The sequence below is a fragment of the Lagopus muta genome, chromosome 8, assembly GCF_023343835.1.
Source record: "Lagopus muta isolate bLagMut1 chromosome 8, bLagMut1 primary, whole genome shotgun sequence".
In the NCBI taxonomy this organism is placed as follows: domain Eukaryota; kingdom Metazoa; phylum Chordata; class Aves; order Galliformes; family Phasianidae; genus Lagopus; species Lagopus muta.
In genome coordinates this window covers 21,580,186-21,606,829 of record NC_064440.1, presented here as the reverse complement: position 1 = coordinate 21,606,829, position 26,644 = coordinate 21,580,186, and the positions used below count along the sequence as shown (strand labels likewise).

The 26,644-nt window shown below is 36.6% G+C and overlaps 1 protein-coding gene across 16 annotated transcripts in view; it reads right to left on the bottom strand.

Moving 5' to 3' along the window:
* OSBPL6 (oxysterol binding protein like 6) overlaps positions 1 to 26,644 on the bottom strand; it is a 77,380-nt gene that overhangs the window by 10,911 nt on the left and 39,825 nt on the right. For 11 of the 16 annotated variants that reach the window (XM_048953120.1, XM_048953122.1, XM_048953123.1 and 8 more), the window contains 13 exons: positions 21,027 to 21,122; positions 18,206 to 18,328; positions 14,875 to 14,928; positions 14,074 to 14,187; positions 13,784 to 13,948; positions 13,160 to 13,292; positions 12,633 to 12,736; positions 11,616 to 11,708; positions 7,304 to 7,366; positions 7,059 to 7,133; positions 3,529 to 3,694; positions 2,427 to 2,557; positions 282 to 389 (listed from right to left, as the gene is read on the bottom strand). In XM_048953120.1, coding sequence (XP_048809077.1) covers positions 282 to 389; positions 2,427 to 2,557; positions 3,529 to 3,694; positions 7,059 to 7,133; positions 7,304 to 7,366; positions 11,616 to 11,708; positions 12,633 to 12,736; positions 13,160 to 13,292; positions 13,784 to 13,948; positions 14,074 to 14,187; positions 14,875 to 14,928; positions 18,206 to 18,328; positions 21,027 to 21,122 — 1,425 coding nt within the window. The remainder of the gene's footprint in view (positions 1 to 281; positions 390 to 2,426; positions 2,558 to 3,528; positions 3,695 to 7,058; positions 7,134 to 7,303; positions 7,367 to 11,615; positions 11,709 to 12,632; positions 12,737 to 13,159; positions 13,293 to 13,783; positions 13,949 to 14,073; positions 14,188 to 14,874; positions 14,929 to 18,205; positions 18,329 to 21,026; positions 21,123 to 26,644) is intronic. The other 5 variants (XM_048953124.1, XM_048953125.1, XM_048953126.1 and 2 more) reach the window with 5 other exon arrangements.

Here is a 26,644-nt window from a genome sequence, read left to right as displayed (position 1 = left end):
TAGTTACCTACTGTGTTATTGTGTGTTACATTACAGTAAAACCTCATTAATTCCCACAAAGCTGCAATCCCTCCCTATTTCTCTGCAGAGAACGTAGTTCTTTCGTGAGCCCTGACATATGCAAAGACAAAAGTTCAAATTTTATGTAGAAAAAGTATGATCTGAAAACATCTACAGATATCCAATTTCCAGCCTGAGAGATCTGATAATCTGTTTTAGCTATTAGTGAGGAACAGCAGGGTTTGATCATATTCTAAACCCATTAAAGGCTGAAGTCTTACCTCATCAGGGCTAGGGATAATATTTACACTGACAACCTGATCACAAATAACAGATTCTGAATGTATTCTGTTCAAGCGACTCCTTAGTTCAGCATTCTGGTTGAGAGCCTTAAAATAAAAATCGCACATTTTATTTACAAATTAAAAAAAGTGTTAAACAGCCAAAAAATATTTTAAAAAAAATCTTAACCGCAGAAACGTTGTAAAAAAAGTCACAGAACCCAATTTCTTTCATTTATAAGCAAATACCCATTTCAAGACCCCCTATAACATTATTTCATCTTTTCACCAGCTTGCTATCAATTATTTTCTAGGGTCAGAGGGCACCGATACCTTCCCATAGTTTAAGCTGCATTCTACCTTAATTCTTCAAGTAGCTCTTCAGTAGCTATGCCAGTAGCTTACGAAACTGCAGAGCAATGAAAAGGAACCAACTGCAATATTCTTGATTTACGGCTCAACAGCACTTTCTGAACGATAGTTATCAACTCTTAGAGCCCACAGAAGGAAATTGCTTGCTTTTCAGGAGAAAACAACAAAAATGACTAGCATCACTGGACGTCTGCCTGTCCAGACCAAGCTGCTGTATATGCATGTGTGTGCTCACAAAAAACTATGGACCACAAAATAAATTGATGCCAGTAAAATGTAAATGGTGCCTGGTATCTGCTAGTCTTCCTCCTCCTTTAATGCCCAAGCTAGATTATAAACACGGGTGCATATTCACATCGCGTGATGTCTAGAAGGACGTGACTGTTGTCACGTTGTGACATGTTTCAACATGTACATGCATGTTGAAATCCAAAAAAGCATAGTATGTTATACACCCAGAACATGAATTGACATAAACCTAATGTATCCCTCACACTGGGAATAACAGAACAGCAGACATACTGTTGTAGTGGGCAGTTATTGTTACCACAGTCACAATCTTTCTGCTCCTGTCCCTGGAACAGATTACATGATTGCACTGAAACAATGTAGGATCCAAGTAAAATAGGTTTTAACAGTCACTGAAGACAGTTTAAACTATGCCATTTTGCTTTGTTCTGAAATGACCTGGGCATGTTCACATGGAAGGGAAAATGTAAGGTAAAACCACTAACATCAATTGGGCTGTAGCTTCCTAAACTGCCAAAACCTGGTCAAGAGACTGACTATGCTAAACTTCCATTTACTGCCCATTGAGACAGTGATTTTTAGACTGACACCGGAGGCCATGAATAAGAGGAACATACCACCATTTATTTTATACCAGCTGCTAGCAAGTTTCCGCAAGTCCTAGTTAAATTTGTATCAGTGACAATAAATGGTTACCATTATATTTTGGCCTTAATCTTTCTTTACTGCCATATGCAGTAATCAATCTATGTAACATCACACATCTATGTCTGCAGAAGCATTATGCCTCAGTTTTAATTTCACAGCAAAAAAATACAACTCAGTAACAATAATAATGCATGAAATTGTCTTCACTTTTGGGTCAAGTTCTATTTGCCCCTACACCTCTGCTGTCATTTCTTGCTTGCACAAGCTTTTCTAAATTGAAACACTGGAGTTGTTTTGCAACCTGAAAATACATCTCACAAAATGGTGTAGGGTACTCCACCAAAGCACTTACTGTTGCTCCATTTCTTCTGCCCAACTAAAGCCAATGACAAATTTTCCTTTAGCTTAAGTGGGAGAGACACCGGCCAATAACAGGTTCAGATTTGAAAATCCTGTTTACCCATGATTATTCTTTAACACATAATTCCTTTTGCAGTTGGAGACAAGGACATATAAAACAAATCTGAAAATACACAGTCAAAATTTAAAACTCAATTTAAAAAAAACTAGAGTATCTCTTAGAATGCGCTAGAGGCGGCGCCAAAAAAGATATCTATCATTCCCATAAAAACTGTTGATACTCTTGTTTTACCTTGGAAAACTATAATAAACACATGCTTACAAAAAGAAAAAAAAGATATATATCCTCCACATGCACTGAGGTTGGACCTATGTTCTCACGTCCACAGCAGAATATATGCCATATTTCTGGTTAAGAACCTTGTTCTTTTGGCTTCCCCTACCTCAGTGAATAGCCAAAACAGAAACAGTGCATCTGGCAAATCAGCTGAGCTTGCAATCAAATCAAGAACATACCTGAGAAAGGGACTGTCTGAGGTGTGCTATTTGAGCACTGTGACCTGTAAGATCCTGTTCCGAGACGATCTGCTTAAGCTTCTCCTTCTCTATAGCTATGCTGTTGAAGGCAGACTTCAAAAGCGAATGCACTAAAGAAAAAAAAAGATAACAAGTGTTTTCTCAGATACGGAAATACATATTTACATTTATTAAAATACTTTAGCAATAAAGACAGAGTGAGATTTCTATCCCACACATACAGAAATTTGAAATACAGGCCTGAATGAACTTCAAGTAATGTGTATCCAGATTAAGTACAGCCACTTGCTTCTTAGAGTTGCAACATATATACAATATGTTCACACCTTATTTAAGTATATTCTTGATGCTGAGTGAATGAAAAATTGTATATTTGGAAAATCTGTGTCTGAGGCTCTCTTTTTTCCTTTGTTTATGTTTCAGGGTAATAAAATCTGAAGTTTGGCTAAGAAAAGACTTAATATTGCGTCAATAACAAGGCTTACTTGGTCTTCAAATAGACTTTACTTTTTAAGTAGTGTCATATTTTTCCTGCATTTTTATGCAACACATAGCAAACTGATTGCAAATACTATTTAAAAGCCTTTTTCAATCTGCAGAACCTTTTTTTTTTTTTTTTTTTTTTGGCAATGCAGTGACATTTCTAAAGTACATTTTAGTAGTAAACATTACCTTCGTTGCATCAATAGACGCAGAGAATCTCTCACAAAAATTTGCACCCAGAAAGAAAAAAATCCCTGCACAAGGTTATGCATTAGTGACATTTTGATTTGTCTTTTGGAAGAGATAAAACCAAGTGTTTCCAATATCAATCATGTATTTACACGGTGCAAAAACAAGTTCAAATTTTTTCTAAAGGAAAGCCCTCATTTGAGGGTTTACCTTTCTCCATATTCACAACATCCAAACAAAATATATGAAGGATAATATACGTAATCTTTAAGTAAATCACCTGACCAGCTCTAAATTCTTTTCTGGTATCATCTAACACAGATGAACATCTTGGCCACGATAAAGTCAAGGTAATAACGAAACACAACAGAAAAGCACAGTAAAGGAAAGGTTTGATGTTTCTAGTTACCTTTTTGTGCCATCAGGCAGAATTCTTCTTGAAGCTTCATGTACTCTGTAGAGCACTCCAGAGGATCTGTTACATGGCTTGGGGGGGTCTGGAACTCGATATCTGCACAAAGGTTGGGATTGGACGAATGCAGCCGAACTGGGGACATTGTGGCACTGAAAGGGACCTACAGCAAGAAACAGTAAAGATGTATTGTTTAAGAAGCAAACCAACTTTTAAATTCTGTTGAAGCAAAATATAAATTACTCCTTCTGAAAAAAAAAAGTGCTTGGTTGAAATGTGAAGAACAAACGTGTAACTTTTTACTGTCCTAAATCACAGCACAGTTGATGCAGAATTCCTTGTAGTTCTTGAAAACTTTCACTGAAACAGACAAAAATAGCCTAAGTATTGAGCTAATTGCTAGCAGTAGAATATTCCAATTCTAACATTCACAAAAACTGGTCATTTCCTAATGCTTAAAAGACAACTAGAAAATTTAGCCACAACACACGCTTCCTTGTATATCGTCGTTGGAGTCCACATAGTATGAATCCATTTTTCAAGTACCAGCATGCAAGTTCCTCCACAGACTAGAGATAGGATACTATTCTCAAATGTATCATGGAAAATTAATCTCCCTATCAATCCGAAAACCACTGTTACACCTGAAGTAGAAACTACTCTACACGCAACAATGAAAAGGGAAAATCATGTGGTCTTTCCATTTTCTATCAAATAAAAAAGAAAAAAAACACAAATAAATGTTCACTTAATTTTCATTTGAAGTACAAGAGCTACAAATTAATGCATAGAGACGCAGTTAAGTAAAATGCAGTAAAGACTTCCGTTTATCAGTTTTCACTTTTTTCCTTCTATAGTTTCCAGTACAGTAAACAAAAAAATAAGTGCGTACCTTATTTATAAGTTTTACATATAAATATATCACGTGTACTGAATAGTTACCTATATGTTCCATAAGCAGTGTATGTATGCTGCTTTACATGTGACGTGTGTGCGTGACAGTGCATTTTTATTTTACCATTTGCATATATTTGTATAAAAATCCAGTCAAGAACCTAATTTTCAAAACTAAATGAAAGGGGAATGCATGCAGAACTACATTTTTTTACTTCAGTATTAAGCATTGTTAAACAAATTCAAGTTTATCATATTGACCAAATGTATAAATCAAAAACTTCCATGCTGGAGCCCAGTGTAATTATTCAAATATGAAAAATAGAGGAAAAAAAGTGCCTTCTGAGACATGATTAAGAGTAGCAGATAAAATAAAAAGTCATATTACTAAGATAGATACATATATTTTTTTACATCAACAGATAAGTTACATACTGCCATCAGTATCTGAAATTGGTACCTTGTTATTTGATTACATTGAAGAATAGTTCTGCCAATCCCTCCCTATAACGTTTGTCACCAATAACCATCTTAGGTTTCTCCCTTAAAATCCTACTGGACCTATTAACCACATCTTGAGCACATTCCAGCAATACCGTTTTCGACCTTGCCCTTCAATTCCATATAACACAGACTAACCATTTCACAGCACCTAACCAGTGTAAACTTTATCCTCTTCTCTCATTGTTTTGATTTCTATTTATACAACAAAGTAGTTTTTTTTTTCACTTCCTTTTTGACTCATATCAAGATTTTGTTAACAGGGATGTAGAATAAATTCCTTCTAGAGACAGCATTGCTGCCTCATACCTCAGCTGGCCAGGCTGAAAAGCAATGTTTTCTAGTGAAGTTTATTGAAAAAAAAGAACATTTTATTTTCAGTCCTAGAAACAGCATTCATATGCTCTACAATTACCGTCACACTGCTTGCAAGAAATACACACTGACATGTCAGAAACAAGTAGCTGCTTCGCTGACTGCTTTAGATACATGAACCAAAAATAATTAACTGTTGACTGATATGAACTCTCCTCATCTGCATCTTGGAAGAGTTTCCAAGTTACTTTTCACAAACAATGGAAAAAAAAAAAAAAAAATCAACAGCAAAGAAACTCATTTTCTTGAAGAACCATCTATCTAAGAAGCAATGCCCATGAACCTCTCCTCCCTTTTTTTCTTCTCTCATTGTAGTGCTTTCTCTTTACACTCATGGTGGTCTGATGCTGCCTTGATTACCTATTAGTTTTTCTATCTTTTTAAGTACATAGTTTCTTGATGCATCCCTCTAGTTTTTCTTCCTCATTTTTGAAGACATGATTTCAGGTACACCATGTCCTGACTTTCTGATTTATTCCAAGGGCTGAAATAACATTCATTCATCAGCCTCTTCAGAACTGCATGCTCACATAGAGACAGACTGTTCCCAGTACAGTGGGTTGTAACACAAGCCTTTCCCTTCTGCATTTTACCTGATGTAATTCTGTATTTTCCAGACTATAGAGACAGCAAACTGAGATGGGGGTTTATTTCTTTGCTACAACGGCAGAGAAGATAAGATCACCCAATCAATATTTGACTGATATTCTGCATCTATACATGGCTTCAACTGATTACAAGGGATTAAGTTTAGAGAAGTTATTTTGGGTACTGGAGGAGCACTGATTTCTCTCGTTTTTCAGGACGACCTAATAGTAAATGAGGTTCATGGTTCTGGCAACAGGGCTCAAGTTATTCAGGCTTAAGCAGAAGCTACATCTGAGCTAGTGGATTTTAGCTATAGGCTGGAGCAGCACACCTCCGAAAACTTTAGCTTGATGTTGACTGACTGAGCTAGGTAGAGGTATGTGTTTAAAGCTCATTTTATTCTTCAGTTGCACAGAGCTCTTTTTTTCTATATCTTTATGTCTTCCCCATCTGTTTCACTAATCCTTTGAGGGACTAATCTATATTGTGCATTCCTAATAATTGCCTTCCTGACAAAGCAGCAGCTGAAGGTATACTTACGATGCTAATTTAGTTTCATAAATAGCATCACCCACTCCTAGTTAGTAGTCTGCATGTTGATTTCAGAGCTTTGTGTGTCAAAGGCTTGGAGAATTAGCAAAAATGAAAAACCAACACTAGCAATAGTAATATGACTTTTTTGGATCATGGAATGTAATCAAAGTACCTTAAATGAAAAGGCCAATCTTACATTACTAAAAAAAAAAACAAAACCAAAACACCAGGAAGTGTCATCATTTCTTGTTTGTTTGTGGCAAATCTCATTTTCACTGTCTTTCTATAGACCGTTATGAGAATCTTTTAACAAAACGTGATCATTTCAGTCCATTTTAAATAATATAAGCTAAATTCAATAAATATTAAAGCTATTTTCAAACAGTGCAGGGCCTGAGTCTGTTCATCACTTGCAATTGCATAAAGGAAGAGGTACATTACCATGAAAACAAGCTCAGAACCCAACTGTGATATCCACTTGTATCAGGCCTGATCACTTTTAAGTGACTCAGCTCAGAATGGGTAGCATGGACACCTCCATAAAGTGCAAGAACCAGCTTCATAAGCTTATTACGCATTCAAGTTACACAGCTTCCCGTCTTTCAAGCTATGCCTTGATTTTTAAATCCACTCACTGTTGTAGCCACTGCAGCTGCTAGTCTCTGCCGGCGTCGTGTTGTGCTGAACTGGCCCTTCGGTGCCGGCCCTTCCTGACAGTGAATGCAAGAAGAGAAGGAAGTAGAGAAAGAGAAAGGAAGGGGTGATGGACAGAGGAAGATGAAAGGTGATCAGAAAAGGGAGAGGGAGAGTCTTTAAGTGGATTTCAATTTTGTTAACTCTTATGTCCTACACATTTTGAGAACATATCATATGTTCTCACCTGTGTATGCCAGAGACTTATATAGCTAGGTACTTCGCTAATGTTATCTCCAGAAGAGTTGGACTGCAGTGGACAAAAAAAGAAAAATTAATTCTATTAGCTTTGCTATTCAGAGTCATAATGCAATTATGGAATAAGAAAACAAAACAGATGCTATGGCATGGAAGAAAACTTAAAACAAAAACTCCTTCACTTCACCACCTAGAAGATGAATTCTGAAAGAGATCACTTGGCATTTGTGGAAGTGCATCAACTATGGTTACTGAAGATGCATGCATCTCAGTAGTAAAACATGTGAGTGTGTGCATTACAGGGAGCTTCCTTACATAAATACTCCTGTGCACATTTCTGGCATTTCTCTGTCCATACTTGGGTTTGTGTTTCATTTTCACCACATACCATCCTTTTGTGTTCTGTAAGATCCTATTTCTCATTCTATACATTACTGAAGGCTTAGCTTTCAAAGCAATTCAAAATCTCAGACAGAGTAGCACAAACGAAAACTAGGTGTTCCAACAACTGCGTCTTTTGCATGCCTAACATATGGCTTCATGCTGCATAACTTCATTTTTTACATTACTTATAACAAAATCCATCATGGTACATCAAAGTTGTGTATACGCTGCATGAAGTAGGCATGATGCAGAACAGCTCCATGCTTACCACAAAGCCCTTCTACTTAATACCTAACATCATATCGCTGTTTTGAAGTATTTGGATGAATTTATAACACTAAAAAAGCCACCTTATTATTATAGAAAAACATGTTCAATTCCTTTACATTCTTAATCTATATATGCATTTATAGCCATTTCAGTGTTTTAAATTCATATACATTTTTCTCTTTCTGAAAGCAACTTGGGTATCAAAGGAATAGCAATGGTACTCAGACACTAGGACATCATGGTGAAGAACAGTATAATGTAGTTTATTAGGAGGGGGCAGAATTTAAAGCTCTTTGTGCTCTACAAAAGTATGTCTACACTCTGAGAGTTCTGAACACACTATTACTGTTCAAGAGACAAATTTATACATACATGCACATAGAGACGCACAAATGTATATATTTAGCACTTAAAAACTGCAAGATTCTGAATGCAGGTAGACATTACTAAAATTGAAACAAGGAGTTCCACAGAAGCACCACCCCCAAACACAACATAAAGCCAAGTAATTATCTGAGTTACAATTAATAACATGTCACTAAGTACTTATTTAATGCAAATAGTAATAAACCAGGTTTAATTCATGATCTGGAAACCTCAGCAGAGCAAGCTGACTTTTCAAATCATTCTGTACTAAATAGTTCTGCTAAAAAAAAAAATTCTCCTTCCATCTACCCTTGACTAAGTCTTGGAACTGTACTTCTCTGAACACTGAAAGAAATTATATCAATGATAGTTAAATTTGCTGCTGTTCAGTAGTATTTTTTTCTTCCTTTCAAGATTTTTGACAATCATGGGAATGTAAAATTGTTCTTTAACCAAAAGTCAGTTTTTGTACAAAAGAATGAATGCAGACTGATTAAGCTGTTGTTGTAAATTACTTTAAGACTTTTTAAAATAGACTTTTAAAAAATAAAATAAACCTCCCTTATATAAGCAACCCTTCTTCAGAGAAACAACCCAAGTGTTTTTCTCCTGGGAAAAGGCTTGTAAATTAAGCTGTTAATTCAGCAAAACTAAATCCCCAATTCTAAAAAGCACATATATACATGCTATGATTAATTTTTCTCAGTGAAGCAACCCCACTTTTATCACGGAATTAACCACAGTAAGCAAAGTTATGTGCATACAGGACTGGTATACTTAAATGGCAAATAAACGTTTCTAAGAAACAAAGCAAGTAGAAGCAAGTAGACAAACTTGTCCTCACCATAAGAAGTACATTTAAAACTCTTCACACACCTTGCACTCATATTCCAGGAATGCATTAGCAGGCACACAAAAGCTATCTTACTAACTCATTTTGAGTACAATAGGCATTAGATGGGAGAATTTTCTCATTGCATCTTACACAGTGGACACAGAGCTAGCAAAAATTACAGCATTGTTCCCTGCTATTTGTGAACAGAACACCTCATTTTCATGCTCTCTGGCTCTCAATCTCATACTGCAAAAGGTCCTTTTTTGGTAATTAATAATTCCTTATTCTACAATCAATTGGTGCATATATTTCAAATGGAATTAATAGTCCATCTAGCTGGAAGTTAGTATGTTGTTATTAGTATTATCCCAAAAAACTAATGATATGTATGGAAGAAAGGGGAAAGGAATAGGGCAACAAAAGTTTTTTTTGCATCAAATCTCTCAACTATTTAATAGCAAACTATGTGTACTGTCCGTGAAGAAATGATCACAAATTAGACAGTGATTCAAAGCAGTGGATAATGGTTTATAAAGTGTTGGAGTAATCTTGAAAAAATTACCTATATGGAATGAAGCTAGAAAAAATGGTTAGTAGAAAAACACCACAGGAGAGCAAGCTTAAAAAAAACTTCAACCTATGAGGAAATCCAGTGGAATAGCAGCATGAGCAAATAACGATTAACACAAGAGTCAGAATGAGACCATCTTCCACAGAGCACAGCTTTAGACCATTCCTGGGACAGAATAGTCCTTGGAATTAAAAAGAGTGTACCGAGCCAATCAAGTTAGTTAAGATAATAGAACAGCCAAAAAAAAAAATCTTCATCCTGTACATAATTTAGAATTGCTTTGTTGTTTCTGTCTTCCTGCAAATTAATTTGTCAGTCAGTCATCAATCATTTAATGCTTTGCTCTAATAAAATAAGCTTTTTATTTTCCAGCCCTACACTTGTCAGGAGTCAAAGCTGCCCCAAGTTAAGCAGAGTTCACTATCTCTCCAGCAATGGCAGACGAAAGTAGAGCAGTGCTATGCATACAAACTCTCAGAGGAATCTGCAAAGTGACCCATAGCACCAACAGCATCCTGAGAATCAGGTGCCAAACTGAGTCTCCCACAGGAAGCCCAGCACAGTGTCACTTTGACAGGGCACAGGCAACTCAGGTATAGTTCACAATTCCTTGTGATCCTAGATCATCACGTATTGTTGCCTTAATAATTTATACTTTTTTTACTGAAGTTTCTTTAGACCACTGTGGTATGAAAGAAGACTGTGGGTTTTGCCTCTGCCTTTCCAAAAATGCTTGCATCCATTTCCCTGGTATTTTTAGTAGCCTACCATTATTCAGCAACAAGGAAACACAGTGATCTTCCACATGCAGGTAATAGGGTATGACATCAACCACCAAAATTCCCTTGTTAATAAAGCTTTTTACACCTAACAGATATTTCTTGGTTCAGCACCTTGTCCTTAATCTAGAATAACAGGTAGAAAGAAAAGTCACGTACTACAGCTGCAATCCAAGTTTCTTTCCTTACAGTCTTCCTTCCTTAATAATGTCAGTCTTAAATGAGTCACAGAGAACTTCTTACTGTGTCTCTGAGTCACAGAAATTCCTTATTATGTCTCTGAGGAACATAGTAAAAGTTTCACAAGTCTGCATGAATTTCAAGGTATTTAAATTAATCAGAAGTTGCTGACATATTTATTCCACAGCAGACAGCACAGTGGTAGATGTTAGCTCCTGAAGTCTGTGAAGTACAGTCTTCATTAACAGTTGCTCAGTTATAAAAATAAAGCAGTTTTTGGATTAGGCTTCAAAACATGCAACTATTTCTGACAAAACACAGCAAGATTCCCTGGATCCAGAAGTGACATAGGGTTTCTATGTTTATTTCTGTGCTTTTTCTTTTCAGATCTAAGGCAGAATGATTTGTTTGTCGATTGTTATTTTTTCTTTCATATGATTTATTCTTTGGTTTAATTCAATTTGTTTCCATAGTAGCCTGTTTCATAAGATAGGGCTCACTGGTAACATTCCTAGTACAGGTTTTGACAAAGGCAACTGGCACATTTAGTATTTCATTCATGTTTTCTGCTCTTAGTTTGATGTCACCTGCTTAACTGTCCCTCTCTTCTAGTTTAAGATGGAAATACCAGAATCTTTGTGTGCTGCATGCATATCGTCTTTTTTGCACCTTAACTGACTAGTGTTCAGAACGCCTCTCTTCCTTTCCCTAGATGGCAATATTTTCATATGAAAGTAAAATCAATACATTTTTCACTATCTTGTCTAGGTTTTAAACAACCAATTGAGATTTAATTTGCATCATCAGGAACATAAGAGACAGTACACTGAATTACTACTTTCAGTTAATATATCAGTTCATGCTTAAAAGTTAATCTAAAAGTACAGTGAAAAGGAAAACATTGTGGATTCAGTACCTGAAGTTGAATTTTTGCATCTTTGCTGACACTTTTTGTTCTCCATCGTCTTGTGACCCGCTTGTCTTTCTTTGAAATATCTACACAGTTAGCCTACATTACACAAATAGTTAAAAGCAACAAGGTACTATTAAGTTGACACAAGCAATACAGACAAGTTAGTAAAGAATTGTAGTGTTAGACATTGATAAATTAGAAAGTGAAGAAAAGAATGCTACTGCCATGACCTGCAACTACAGCAGTGACCAACTGTAGACACCTATGCCACTACTATTAAAAAAAAAAAAAAAAAAAAGGTGTGTTCAACTCATTTAGCAGAACAATTGGTACACTGTCTTCACAGCGCACAACATTTCGGAACAGATTTTGAAATCCTTATGGATTTCTATTTCCTCAGTATCAGAGAAATGCTCAGCTCTTCCTGAAATGGTAAGTCTCCTCATTGGAACTAGTCTTTTCAACACAAAAACACCACTGGGAGACTTCAAAAGTCAAGTGGCCTGAGTGAAAAAGGAAGAAAGTATTTAAGATTTAAAATCTGCTGTTGCTTTCTTGTGGTCAAGAAGAAAACTCACCCTGAAGTGGGAAATGGTCCAGTGCTTTGAGCCTTTGTGACTATGCCCTCTTCTCTAGAACATAAAATGTCCTCCCCACCTTGAAGGTTTGAAACTGCACTCCTTAAAAACTTAAAACAGTATCTTACTGAGCACAGTAACAGCTCCTTAAATATAATTTCAGTGTGTACATATAATTCTATTGTAATGGTTCTTAGTTCTGCTTTTGCAAATGACTTAATTATTTGATCCTTCCTATTTAACTCAAATTATCTTAATACATCTTATCCATTTACACTAAACACTATTAAACATGATTAAGATAAACATGATTAAGCCTTTCATCTATGAATTACTACAACTTCAGAAAATCAATTTTAAGTTAATAGAGAGCATATTTACAATACCTTTAACGCAACCAACAAATGCTTCAGCATGATTATTTATTATCAAACAGAATTACCTGCATGTCTGTGAAATTTGGTGCAGACTGAGTTCTCTGTAGTATTTCTAAATTTTGAAGAAGTTTACTGAGTTCCACAAGGTTTGACTGACAATGAGCAAGATCTAAAACACATAGAAGAAAAAAACATTAGGTGCTTCAGTTCAGATATTTTCTTTGCCATAATGTTCACCACTAGCATTTTATTGTACGACAAAAGTCAAATGCCTCAAATTCAATAGTAAAGCACCTAAGTAGTAGCCTTATTGTCAGAGATGCTGAGCACTTGATATGTCAGCAACAAGATTGGACCTTAAAACTTAAGCATACTTTAATAATGATATCCATTAATACTTTTTTTTTAATTTAAAAGCAACATCATAACACAAGCTAAGAGGGAAGTTCCTACTACAAGCATCCAGTTTATTACCTAAAGAGCTCCTCATAGGCATGTAAAGATGCTACTTAACCACTTCCATTGACTGTATTATTTCTTACCAACAAGACATTTTGCTAAAAGAGCAAGGCACAAAATGGTGAAGACTAACCTTCTGCACATCTGTCCATCTCTTCTGAGTCCTGCAACCAGGCTGCTACTTTACTCTGCCCAGTAGTGCAGGTTGCAGGAAGGCTGTTACTGCAAGGTATAGGAGATTGCCATGGGAAGCTATTTTGTTGTACCTAAGGTATAATAAAATGCTTACACTTATTGTTGCATGTATTGCTCAGTCAGTGTAATCACCATATTTTTTGAGTTAAAAAGAAAGTACACATTGCGATTTCAGTGACATCTGTGATTTAGCTATGTAGTCGCCCATGACACAGGTATTTCTGCACAGTATGTTGGAGAATCAAACCAAGGACCTCACAAACCATGTTTGCTAAACACCACTTACAGAAGTTGTTGTTAAAGAGGAAGAAAACTACAGAATAACAGACAGATTTATCTCAGATGCAAAAAGCCAGAGCAAATTCTTCTGAAGACAGTGAGTTCTGTGCACGATTTCTACAGCAGCTCATTAACGAAAGCTACTCCCAGCTTTTTGCTGGCCATCAGTTCCTCCAATGAAAACTCCTCTCTACTGGCACTCCAAGCAGAACCCATTGAAATTCAGGCTTGCCCATGAACAAGTGCAGTAGGCATGAGTTTCCAATAAAAGGACACAACGTACCTTTCCATCTGGTACATTAGCAGCTGGTGAAGACTCTGTAGTAGAGGCTGAGGGGAATATATGGAAGCTGGCATCTCTCGGAGATCTCACAATCTCATTCTGACGGTACAACCGGTGGTGGCGTAATTTTGAAACCCATGCATCAAATGTATCCTGGGACTTCACCTACAAAGTAACTCATTATAAAGAAGCATTCAAAATAACACTCTTTCTCCCACAGCAGATTTTTCCTAATTACTATTATGTATTTCCACTGTGGATGAAAAGAGAATACATATTTGATGTATCACCTTCAGATGATAAATGTGCTCTTCCGTATCAAGATCTATTCTGCGAGCCTTCTTCTTAATGGACATAACTGATAAGCCTACATCAATGCTTCCATGTACTTTGCCCTTCTGTATCTGAAACCAAAAGCAGAGTACAAAATTGGTAGTACCATGTATTTCATTATATTTAACAGCAAAATACCTGGTACTGAAATGTTTTCCATTTTTAGGAATATCTTATATAAAGATGCATAAAAGTTAAAACCTGTATTCAAACTAAAAACTTCCTCCTTTTATAGATGAGAAAAATATCTCACAACTGCAGAGCCAATTCCAAATGAAAAGTGTGATGGTTCACACTAGCATGTAACTACAGGTTAAGTGAGAAGCTGAGAAAATTAGACAGCACTTAGCTCCCTGCTGATACAGCTTGATGGTTATTGGTGTCTAATTTAATACTACCCCTTATATCTCAAGTGCATCATAATCGCTTTTCTGTCCTATCCACATACCTCAAAATAATCACCTCTCCCTGACATCAAAATTAAAAAGGTACAATATATGCTCAGGATAATCTTTCAAATATCTTCATTAAGTTAACTTCTATTTTAACTTCTAAAGTTAATTCCTATTTTTACAGAAGTAATAAAAGGCAGAATCTGGGGGAATATAACAACCTAAATCTTACATGCTTTCCATATTCAAATCTCTCTTTGAATTCACCAACAACTTTCATGTGTAGGCTTGTGATAAAGGTGCCCAGTATGAGAATGAGCAGGTTGAATTCTAACAAATTGTAAAATAGTCTTCAGCTTTACTTACATCAATTGGTGACTTGGAATATTTTAATAGTCCATTATCCAGGACGAAAAACCTCTGAAAGTGGAAAAAAAGATTTTTTTTTTCTTAATGATCAGATGCAATTTAACTGTGCATAATAATTTACCTACAAATGAAAACAACTTTGTAACAATTAAGGACTGTTTACAGGTTGGAAAGAGCATAAGTATGGTAGCAAATTTTTTCTTTCTTCTTTGATTACAATTATCTTTTAAGTGTGAAAACCTAGATTCTGTTTCCAACAGTATACTCTATGTTGAGCTTTAGGAACGTTAATAATTAAGGACATTTTTTCTGTTTTCCAGCCAATTCAGTAAGGTCTACTAGAAAGACAACATAGGCAGAAAGAGATAAGTCTTTCTCATTGTTTTCCTCCTGTTTTCTTCCCAAATAAGATGGTCATGTTTCAACATAACTGCTTATCCTCCCTATCCATAAGCTGACAAGCTTTTCCTAGTGCAAGATCTATATCCTCGAAGGAAGACCCACAGATGGATACTCCTGTGGTCTCCTGTGGACTCCAGCTGGGAAGCGATGCAAGCTGTGAGACACAGCTCTACCATCCAAAACTTTGCACTCACAGCAGACCTTCGTACAGTGAAGTAAAGATGAAGCTGTGATTCATGCTCCTTATACTTTTTCTAGATGTAAGCTAGCTGCGGTAGTACAAGTGGAAATATTACAGTATTACCAGCAACAGACCCTGGTCATTGGAGGGTTTGTGTTTTGTACATTTGCAAGTGATACAGAGTGAGTCACTGTATCTTCATTGGTGCAGCTACAAGGAATAGGCAAATTGAAGCGAACATGACAATGCCTATCTGCACAAGCGCTACACCTTTATTTTGCTGAGCAGCTTTTCCCTACAGCAGAGAGCAGAATCCTCAATTCACCATGCTTCTCCAACAATTAAAGCTGCTGTAGCTTGTGAATACGAGACAGCTCTAGCTGCATTGCAGACAAGTTAGCACAGCATTTGGCACACAACATAAAGATGCAGCCTGGCAGAAAATGTAGATGTTTACTGAGATTCACTAACTTGTGTTATCAACATGCAAGTAATACAAACTACTTAATATTTTCAGAGCCTACCCTAAAGCACTAATTTATGTTAATGATCTGGAACACAGCAAGTTATTACGCAAGACTCTTTAAGCTGTCTGATATGGAAGAGAAGGATCACATTTGCCTGACGTGAACCTGTTAAACTGACATTATGAGCAGGGTCAGTACTTGCATGGCAGAAAATATTTCCTAAAGATGCCTCTGGAAATAATGTCAGATGCACAACCAATGGTACCAAGGTCTAACACAGGGTGATACAATTCCAGCTTTGCTGGAGGTGTAGCTTCTCAAATAAGATGTCAAAACAACAGGCTGTGAATTTTTAGTTTTACTACGTATGGTCATCAATGGACTAAAGAAGAACACAGTGTTAATTCCCTATTTTTCTGCTTCTGTAGGCTCCATATACCAATGACCTTTTATCACATCACATTTCACAGCATACAGCATTTCAGAAGCAGATGAACTACTACATAAGTTGTACATGTTGTAACTGGTATGCTAATAAAGCACACTGAGAGCCATCAGAGTTTGACATACCCTGTTCAACAGACAGAGGATTCCATGGCTTTGCTGTCAGGTCACTAACAGCATACAATACAACCACTGTGGATTGTACTGTCTCTGGAACTCCTCACTGTGCTCTCAGCACAAAGTAGTGTTACAGAAATGGCAGGATATCAAGGCAATAGTTGGGAAAAAATGACTTACCGATGCACAGTTTCTAACCCAAAATTCAAAAGTTCCATTTCCTTAGGTGAAATGTAAGGTAGAGCATAGAGGGAGGCTGTGGAGCTAATTAATCACACTAAAAATTATTTATACAGATAACTGCTCTAAAGTCAAGATGAGAAAAAAGAACACCAGGCAGAATCCCCTTTACAGTTTATATGTAATGTTCCTACAGCAAACACTTGTGAAAGAAACAACACATCAATGCATTGCATTTTAAAGGAATGGAAGCAGTGAACTACCCCATGCAGTCTCATACATGAGACCAATTCTTGCTTTTTCACTTCCACTGTTTTGTTTTGTTTTTAAGTAAGATCTCCTTTTCTGTTCTTCAAGTATTTCAAAAATACCAGTTTGAAAAACTCTAGTCTTCCTAGGCTAAATTCAAGTGGTACATAAATATTTGGATGCCAAAATCATAAATTCTAGCTAAGTAAAACAAAACAAAACCAAAACAAGTTTGATAGGTCAGCAGAAAAAAAAAAGAGTAGCAGACAGGTGGAAATCTTGTACTGATAATGCAGCATGTGGATACATTAGTATAACATTCACAAAGAATAGAGAAATTAGAAAAACTGTGTTTTATACTAATACAGCGTGAATATGAACACAGACCTAAGTTGCATTAAAAAAATCAAAGTTAATATTTTACTAGGAATAAAAAAGCCATTTATAAAAGTAGGTTTCACTATTCTTCACAGTACAATGCTGTGTCCTAGAAAATGACCATTCTTGATCTACTCCAATGTGAAAACACAGGTAGGCATCAATAACCAAATCTTGTTAACAGAGAATTTAAAAGAAGTGCAATTACTATGCTATAAAATACAGGCAGAAGACATGATGAACACTGGGTTTAGGGCTAACAAAAAGTAAATGTTCATAAAGAAATGTCTCCACATTAACTAAATAGAAACAGAAGATTCAGGGGTTGGGTTTTTTTCTGTTTTATTTTGTTGCTGTTGGCGTTTGTGATGGTGCTTTGTTAAGCAGTCATGCTTCATGTCCACAAAGAAGATTACAGACACACTGACAATTCAGGGACAGGGATGAGCAAATCTGCCCAGCCAGGAAGGCTGAAGGGAAAAGTACTTGAGGGGATGCTCTCCAGTAAGAACTCCTTGGTTCACACCAAACCCTGCTCAGCTCTCATGGAGTCTTGGCTGCTTCCATGTAAACTCAATTCAAACTTACACTGCACAGCTATATTTTGTTATAATATATTCAGAAGAATGAAAGCAATACTGGCTAAACCTCTTAAAACACAAGCCATCTACTGTATTATTTACACTGTCTGCCTGGATTTTGAATATAACATTACACAGCCAGCCCTGCAACATTGAAGCCACAAAGCTGTGTGTGCAGACTAATTCTTTATACACTCTGAAGACAAAGTCATTCACCGAAATTCCGGGCTTTTATTTGTCAGTCATCCTCCATTGTATTTTCTCTAGGCAAAAAATTTCAAACCATGAAAGGAAGCAATAATCCTTTGACTGTTTTATGAGAACTTTACCTTGTGCCAACCTTTTAAGGGCCATTTTCTCTTTTTCAGCATGAAGCCTTCATGTTTGTCTGGCTTCTGTACATGAGTCTGGCCAATTTTCAGACCCTCTATGATTTCCCAACTGTCAGGCTCCTGGTAAAAAAGCATGAACACATTGATTAATAACTGTTTGAACACATGATGTAAAACTGCATTTATATGCAGCACAAATTCTGTAGCGCAAAACAAAGATTATCTCTGCACAGTAAGAGCTAAAAAGATTCAACAGATGTTGTAATTGGAGCATGGGCAGAATTTACATGTTCAAAACGTAACTTTACTCAGAACACTCCTCTAAAAACAGTGAGATCATGAGATGAAATGTAGATATCTTACTGTTAAATACATGGGAATATATTAACAGTGTACTTTGTACTATGCCCTGATCATAAGAATATGTAAGCTTTCTTATCTCTAGCATACAATCTGCACTGATTTTGGATATTTGGATACTCCTCATTTTCCTTAAAATCTGAAGTTCAAGCAGAAGAGATTGACTTGTGGTTGGTCTTCAGTGGCAGTTTATGAAGCAGAGCTGCAGAAGCTATTTGCACCTTTAGAAATACGTAAAAGGAAATTAAACTTTATCAAAGTTTCTTGTCATTCATTTTCATTACATTAAGGGAAAAGCTGTGGGAAGCTAACTAATTCTCTCTTGAGAAAAGAGTATGAGCTGCATCGTTTCAGACACAACCAGCTGTATAGACCTTTCTGAGAGCCAAGCACATTCCTTGCACACAGAGCTTATTATGCATGACCACTTCCACAACTCAGGTCTGAGTTGTGAAACATCATAGTGAACAGCTACAGGACAATGCTTTCAGTGAGAAAGTCATCCCTTTATTCACATCCCTTGCTGCTATCATAATCAACAAATGTTGCAAACTAGCATTTTCTCAGCTGTCACAACTCTCACTCACAATACATAAAGCGGCTGCAAGAGGGAAGAGGTCATCAAACGTTTGAAGAGAAACAGAAGTTCTTCCCTCCATTTCCCATGAACCTGCTCACAGCCAAAAACCATCAGCCCTGCCAATGTTACAGAGCTTCAATACCATCAATGTCACTATTGTGAAAATATGATTATAAATGTAACACCAAACTTTATGTTTACAAACCTGAATAAGAAGTTGCTAATCTAACAAGGATGAAAAGTTCTGTCCCAAGTAATACTTACTGCTGTAAGTTTTAATAAAAATCTTAGGCTCTGTTTAACTTCCCCTGCATAACTGCAAATTGAAACTATCACGGGGCCAGTAAACACAGTTCAAAAACCATCACTTTGATTTCACTGTGTTTTGAGATGATATTCTATTTCCATTACTCAGCAGGAAGTACATTTGCATTATTTTTTCCCCATGAAGCACTTGGCTCTTAAGGGGGGAAATTAAACTATGAGTCCCCTGGGGCAAGCAGAGGATCTCTCCTCTACTCTGCCAACTGACTCCTGATATTGATTTTTCCTTTAGAAAATCAGCTGTGGGCATAAGTCTTTTATCTACTAGATAACATCAGTATTGATTACTTCTCAACCAGAAATCACACAATCTCACAGAGCTATTTATTTAACCGAAAGGCCAGATACAGGAAGACATAATAAGCCATTATTCAGTGCAATAACCATTAGCTGCCTTTTGCTGCACCAGTGCCACAAGCTGTTATATAGCCACCCCTAGCCATCCTAACTGCAACTCACTTCATCCACATTTATTATGATGAGATGTGCCAAGTATGAGGTACACTGTGCCACAGACCATTCTACTGCAAGAGCAGCCAGAAAGGGGAAAACAGAGTGACAACAAAGGTTCCTCATCTGATACTGGATCATTCAAAGCACAGCTTTGCCGTTTCAGGACTTCTATGGTTCACAGCACATTAAGTGAACAGCAGCTCTGCATGGAGCAGCAGGATCAGGGAACACAGGCAGATCTTACAAGCCTAGCTCTGCATATGCCCCAGATACTGGCAAGAAGGGACTATTTTGTTGCTGTTTTTTTTTTTTTTTTTTTTCTTTTTCCAAATAAGACAGGGCAATTTCACTCTTACATAGTTGAATAGCACGCTTCATGTTGAATATGTTTTCACAAGTATCACGAGTTATAGATATTTAATTTCAGTTTTTATTTTCTGCCAAGTAATCTATCACAGCACCCTCACCTTTTCAGAAACAAACTTGCTTTTTTATATGAAGTAACTTAAAATGAAGCCTTCTTTAATCAGAATTGGACTTATTTAGAATCAGCCCTTTCAGATTTCAGGAATTCAGCCCAGAGGACACCAACTACAAAGCACCGCATGTTGGGGTGCATCATTCAGGAACTGGTGCTGTTACCTCTACAGTTCTACTGAAGAGCTCAGCAGCGGTTTCAAGCTTCAATAGACCACCTCAAAAATTGCAATTAGGAGGAACGTTACGTGTATTTTTAATCAATATCATATTGATTAGTAGTGCTTTGGGACTTTGATATGGTTGTTATTATTTTTTCTGATTGGACTGGAACACTGCTCAAAGCCCCTTCTAGCTCCATATTCTGAGATAGTCAGTCTTGCTTCTGGGAGACATTCACAGAATGGTGGAAAAAAACATCTGCGCCACCACCCAAATCCTTAATTTTGTTAATACAAAATCTAATAAAGATTACTAGCCTCCCTGACACCTAAGGCAGCAAATTGGCTCAAAATGCATTCAGTGGCAGAACCATAAAAACCAATAGCCTGGAGCTTAGTCAAACTACACTGTAAGAACAAAAGGAGAAACAGTGCCTGGATCCCAGCCTGTACTCTTGCTTACCTTGGACAGCGAGATAGGGTCTGTTTCAAGGAACTGCTTGCTTAAGGAAGGGTCTGTGCTTCCCGAAGAAGCCTTCCGTTCCAAAATATTAATGCTCTAAAAAAAAAAAAAACCAAACAAAAAACAAACAAACAAACAAAAAAAAACAACACAAAAAATTAAATAATCCTAAAGATGACCACTTATCATTCAAAGCTATTTTTATGCATTAAAAATGCATATCGAGTAATGAAGGACTGATCACATACAATATAGTTTAGAATATATTAGAGAGCATATAATAGATAACAAAGCCTAAAACTTTACATAAGCGTAGCGGCTGAAAACTTATATGAAGTACTCTCTATGCATAATAAAGTTCATCTTCCAGGGCAACACATCTCTTTCCTGCCTTTCTTATTACCAGCCTTAAAATTAATGACCCTGCTTGGCCTAGAAATGAGCGGGAACTAAAAAAAGACTGGCAAGAACTGCATTACTTGCCTTTCCTACAGAGGTTCAAAGTGTTCCCAGCTGGTCCTATCACCTTTTCTGCTGAGCTGAAACACTGAGTGTATATATCATACAGTAAGAACTGCCACACATTCACTTCCAAAACAAACCATTACAGGAAAGGCATTCCTTGGCTTTTTCTTACTGGCTTCTCAAGTCATGTAGTAACATGAGTACAGCTTATTCACAAGATCAGCCACAGGGTCTATGCTGATAAGCTTGCTGGTGAACATTAATCGAGCAAAACAACCTTCAACCATTACAGCTGTTACAGCCCATCTGCTCCATTTTGCATACTGTCTGATTGGAACAATTTTGCAACATCCCATGTTATCAGTTGGTGAAAATTGCTGGTATCTCTGTGGCATGATATGAAACTACTTCATTTCTAGCACATGTAGCACAATGATGGATTGTGGCAATTACAGTTCTCTGAGATATGTAGGTTTTTGTCTACTGAAAATTACAGTTAAATTTTTGTTCTCAAATCAGCTTCCTTATATTCACCAGAGAAGAGACTGGAGACGCTACATAGGTACAAGCAAGTGTAGAAACTATCAGGGAATATAAAAATACATATAAACAGCAGAATAAATGTTATTATTTATACAGATAACTAAGTACATCAGGACCATATCTGAAATAAATTAGAATAAACACAGCTATTCAAAGAAATGCACATTTTACACAGGCTGCAGAGCAACTGACTGTTCTTTTTCAGTTCACAACTGTGAACAAATGGAAATATATGGGAACAACCTCTACCATCAGAGGAGATCAATAAGCACCCCTGCCACAGTACAACAATAATTGGTGCTTATTTTCAGTTACTGTAATTTAATTTAACAGCCAAAAATACTAAAGGAAAAACAGCAGGGTTATGCTGCCCACCCCATTCCTTGGGCCAACAAGGAGAGCTTTGCCATCCATGCTTGAAGTTTACTGTTTTATCAGAGAGAGACCAAACTTGTTAAGCCCAATGACCACTATCAGACAGCTGAGAAAATGGCTGTATTTTTTTTAGCACAAGTTCCTACACTACATGTCGAACAATTTAATATATTTATTTGACCTTAGCATAACACTAAAGAAAAAATACAACAAAATGATATGGCTGAACAGATTTAATGCTACATTTGCACAGAGCATCAGATTTGAACAATATACAACCAACATATGATCCTCCAAGGAAGGTTAAAACGCCTCAATTATCACAATCAGGACAACTCCCAACTTCCTCACCAGTTCTGCTTGGCAGGCAGGAACCACTCCATCTTGAGATGGAACAATGCCCAACACAGATGTTCTGAAGGCCTTGCATCTAGCAGCCAATGCAGTTTGTTGTTACATAACTGCTATTTCATTTTGTAAAATATTTAGAGTGGAGCAACCCAGCAGCCCCTGGCTTGCCAGAATTCCAGTGACATTTTCCACTGCATCATCTTAAGGCAAAGTTTGTATGTTTTGGTTCCTCTCTTTCTTTGTATTCTTAATCAACCCTGTTATTACAGTTCCACTACAGTTGAAAAAACACGTGATTAGCTAACAGCACTTTAATGAATGCTGACATTTTCAACTATTTGTTTGGAATTCAGAAAATGAACACTTACAATTGTCTTCTTTACACTCCTTGTTTCAACAAACGTTATCTCATTTACTGTAAATACTTGCTTTCCGGTTCTTTTCTGTCATAGCCACTGTTACAATGACACAAAATCCTTCCTTTAAATCTGTGACACGTCTCCAGTATAGTATTAAAATACATCCTTTGGCATAAAATGTTTTCCATTCATTTAGGCTATATTTCTGCAGAATTACTGCTGGAAATTACACTGTTGGAAGTTATTTGGCATTTTGAAAAGCAGCTCCTTCTTTGATGCAGGAATTTCTTTACGCATTTATCACAAAGAAAAAAATATTTAAATCTAAATGTTATCTTTTCTTTCCTTTAAACAAGAGAAACGGAATCAGTAAAGTGAGCTGCTGAAAAAAAAGTAAACAGGAAGCCAACATACGCAGAACACAAATGTTGATTCTGCCCTGTGTTCAGTTCACATCGCTTCCTAAACGAAGCTGATGGAAGAGAATAACGATGTGATGAAGTTTCATATCCTCACGTTCTCTAGAAGGCAAGAATAAATAGAAAATGTATCTTACAGCATCTTCTGCATATTTTGACTCTATATAATTGACACTAATATCAATTTTGTCTCCTACTGAAGAGGTCAGTGACCCATTCACCTTATCTACCCAAACAACGTTAGCTCGAAGCCTCTGGTCTCCATCAGGTCACAGAGGCTGCAGACCCTAATGCTTCTTAGGTGAATATGACTTCCCCTCTGGAAAAAAAAAAAAACACAAAACATTCAAGTGTGTATTCAAAGGGAAAAGTAATTAGAGATAGGAAATCCAATGAAGGACACATCTGGCACTCAGGTCTCCATTGCTGCTTTGCTGCTTAATTATTTAATGAAATTAATAGCATTTAATGCAATGAGCTCTCTCATTCAGTTTATAATTTACAGACTTTCAAGAAAAAGACAAGCTGGTGAGGAATTTATCACTCACATTGGGCTAAGACTCTCTTTATTTCAAAAATAGGCACAACATGACAAAGAATTGGTGGGGGACTGTTCTTGCTCACAGCATTCAGCAGCCTTCAACACTCATAACCGCAAGATGTTAATTGACATTTCAGCATCAACGCAAAATAAAGCTTTTCTCTCTTCTGGTGGTGGTTTGTTGGTTGTTTTTTGCTTTTTTTTTTTTTTTTTTTTTTTTTTAAATCCAGAGTACTAGTCTGTGCATTTTTTTTAATCTGCTGTTTTCACTGGCATTGTTTTTACAATCTAGATACCCCTGCACAGACTTATGCCTGTATTTCAAGCCCACATCATATGAAGTGAAACAATCACTTGCTGTCATCTAAAAACAGAACATTTTCCAGTTACCTGAAACACAACAGCAGTAGCAGGGTAAATGCAGTTTTGACACCTTCTAAATAGAGCTGTGACAAATGCTGAGTTGCTTTGCAATATTACTCGCAAATGTAATAACCTTGAAATTTGCTTTTATCTTAGGCTGCTCCTCGGGCAGGTCTGACTTTCCTTTAGTTGATGCTAGAATAAAGACCAAGTCCCACATATCACAGAGAAGGGGGATCACAAAGCAAAGCAACCTTGCCTCTAACACTGTATCTCTCCTTCCTTTCTTTTTATTTTTTTTTTTCATGTGAAATCACTGTGGTCCTACAGAAACATCAAGGATTTTTGGTCTGCAGGTTTTTCATCAACTCTTTCTGGAGTCCTATTTTTGCATTGTAAGGCAGTATGTTACACCAATGCTTTTAGCCTCTGGAAGCAAAGGATCCTTTACTTTCAGAAGAAACTTTCAATAAGCTGAAGAGAAGTTCTTGCTTCTCTGATGAGTTTCTTAGAGGAAGGCATTTACAGAACTGGGCAAAGCAGAGAAGAGCTGTTATCATGCCAGCAATCAGTTGGAGTGACAGTGGACTTAGGATGACTACCAAATCATAGACTAAGTCTTTAATGACACTGTTCATCTTTTACATTTTAGATTTTGACAAGCTTAACTCAAAAAAAGCACAACAGATAAACTGGCAATATCTGACAGAAAACGTAAGTGTTCACTAAATGATACAAAGCTTTATTATGACCGTTGAAAAATCACAATTGAAAGGATTGATATTTCTCTAAACAGCCCCAGAATACATTTTATTAATGCTGACGTAGCTAGCAAAAGAAAATAAGGGGAAAAAAATCTCCATAACACAATAAGATTTCTGTGCTGTACTCATATATTAACTAATTCAAGAATCCGTGGTGATAGGCCTTCAGAAAATACATATGGTTTTCACTCTAATAAATGGTTGCAAACAAGTTTAATGTAAATCAAGTACCATAAAGTTGGACACTCATCTAAAAGCGCAAAATACTACTGAGGAAGAAAAACACAGTTTTGACCTAACAGCTTCATTACCAATGCTAGGATATTTAAGAAAAAACAGAGTCTGGTACAATAAATATTTTTACTATGGCATGCACTTATTTTGCCTAACATATTTCTGAGTCTTGAATATGGATCCTTCCAATCTTGCACAAGTATCTTGCAAACAGAAGTCTTCATACCACGCCTGCCATCAACTCCATTTTTTATTTTGTGTCTTCTATCTCCACTGAAGTAATGAAACCAAAAATCATGCTTCCTTTTCTCTTGAAGAAATCATAAACACTTTGGAAGCACTGGACTTGTCAGAATTTGTGCTTGTGTGTACATACACATACACACACCCCTCATCAATAGCAGCCCTTTAGGGATCGAGCTAGAAAATGAGTGCATACTGTAATAATCTCAGTGTTTGGGGACACTTGAGTAGTATGACTTCTATTATTTTATGTAAAAGCTGACCTTTTAGCTTACGTTGTCAAGAAAAGGAAGGGAAACACGCCTGTGCAGGCACAAGCACAGCAGAGGGGAAAAAACGAGACAAAGAGAGCAGGAGTGAACATGTTCTAAAAATAGTACTTTATCTATCTTAATTTGCATGGGTAATTGAGCTTTTATGCAAGCAATTTCCTGTGTTTTACAACAGAAGATAGCTACACAGGCCATTTCTAATCAAACTGACAGTCTAAAAAGAAATCTCTCCAGTGCACGCCTGTGAACCCCACCGTGCCCCCATACTTCTGGAGGCAAGGTAATTCCAACAGCCATGTTGGTGGGCTCAGACACATATGGAACAACACTTTAGGTACATATACAATTACTCTCAACAACTGGATCATTTGTAGACAATTGCTCATGGATTAAATTCACTGTAATAAGTGACAAATAAGGAATCTTGTAGGCCTGGGAGTTATGATTTCAATGACAAGTGCTATATCACTGAACATTCACAGTGGTGGCCCTATATCTTCCTAAGTAACTCAATTCCTCCTTTCAGACATTTTTTTTCAGATGCTGAAATAAAAGCTACTGTCTTCTTAACGTAATGAAGCTTTACAGACTGTGTTAAATGCAGAGAATTATAAAAAACCTACAGAGTAGAAGCAGTTAGCTGATTTAAAAATTAATTGCATGTTTTTGTTACCAATTTCACCACTTCA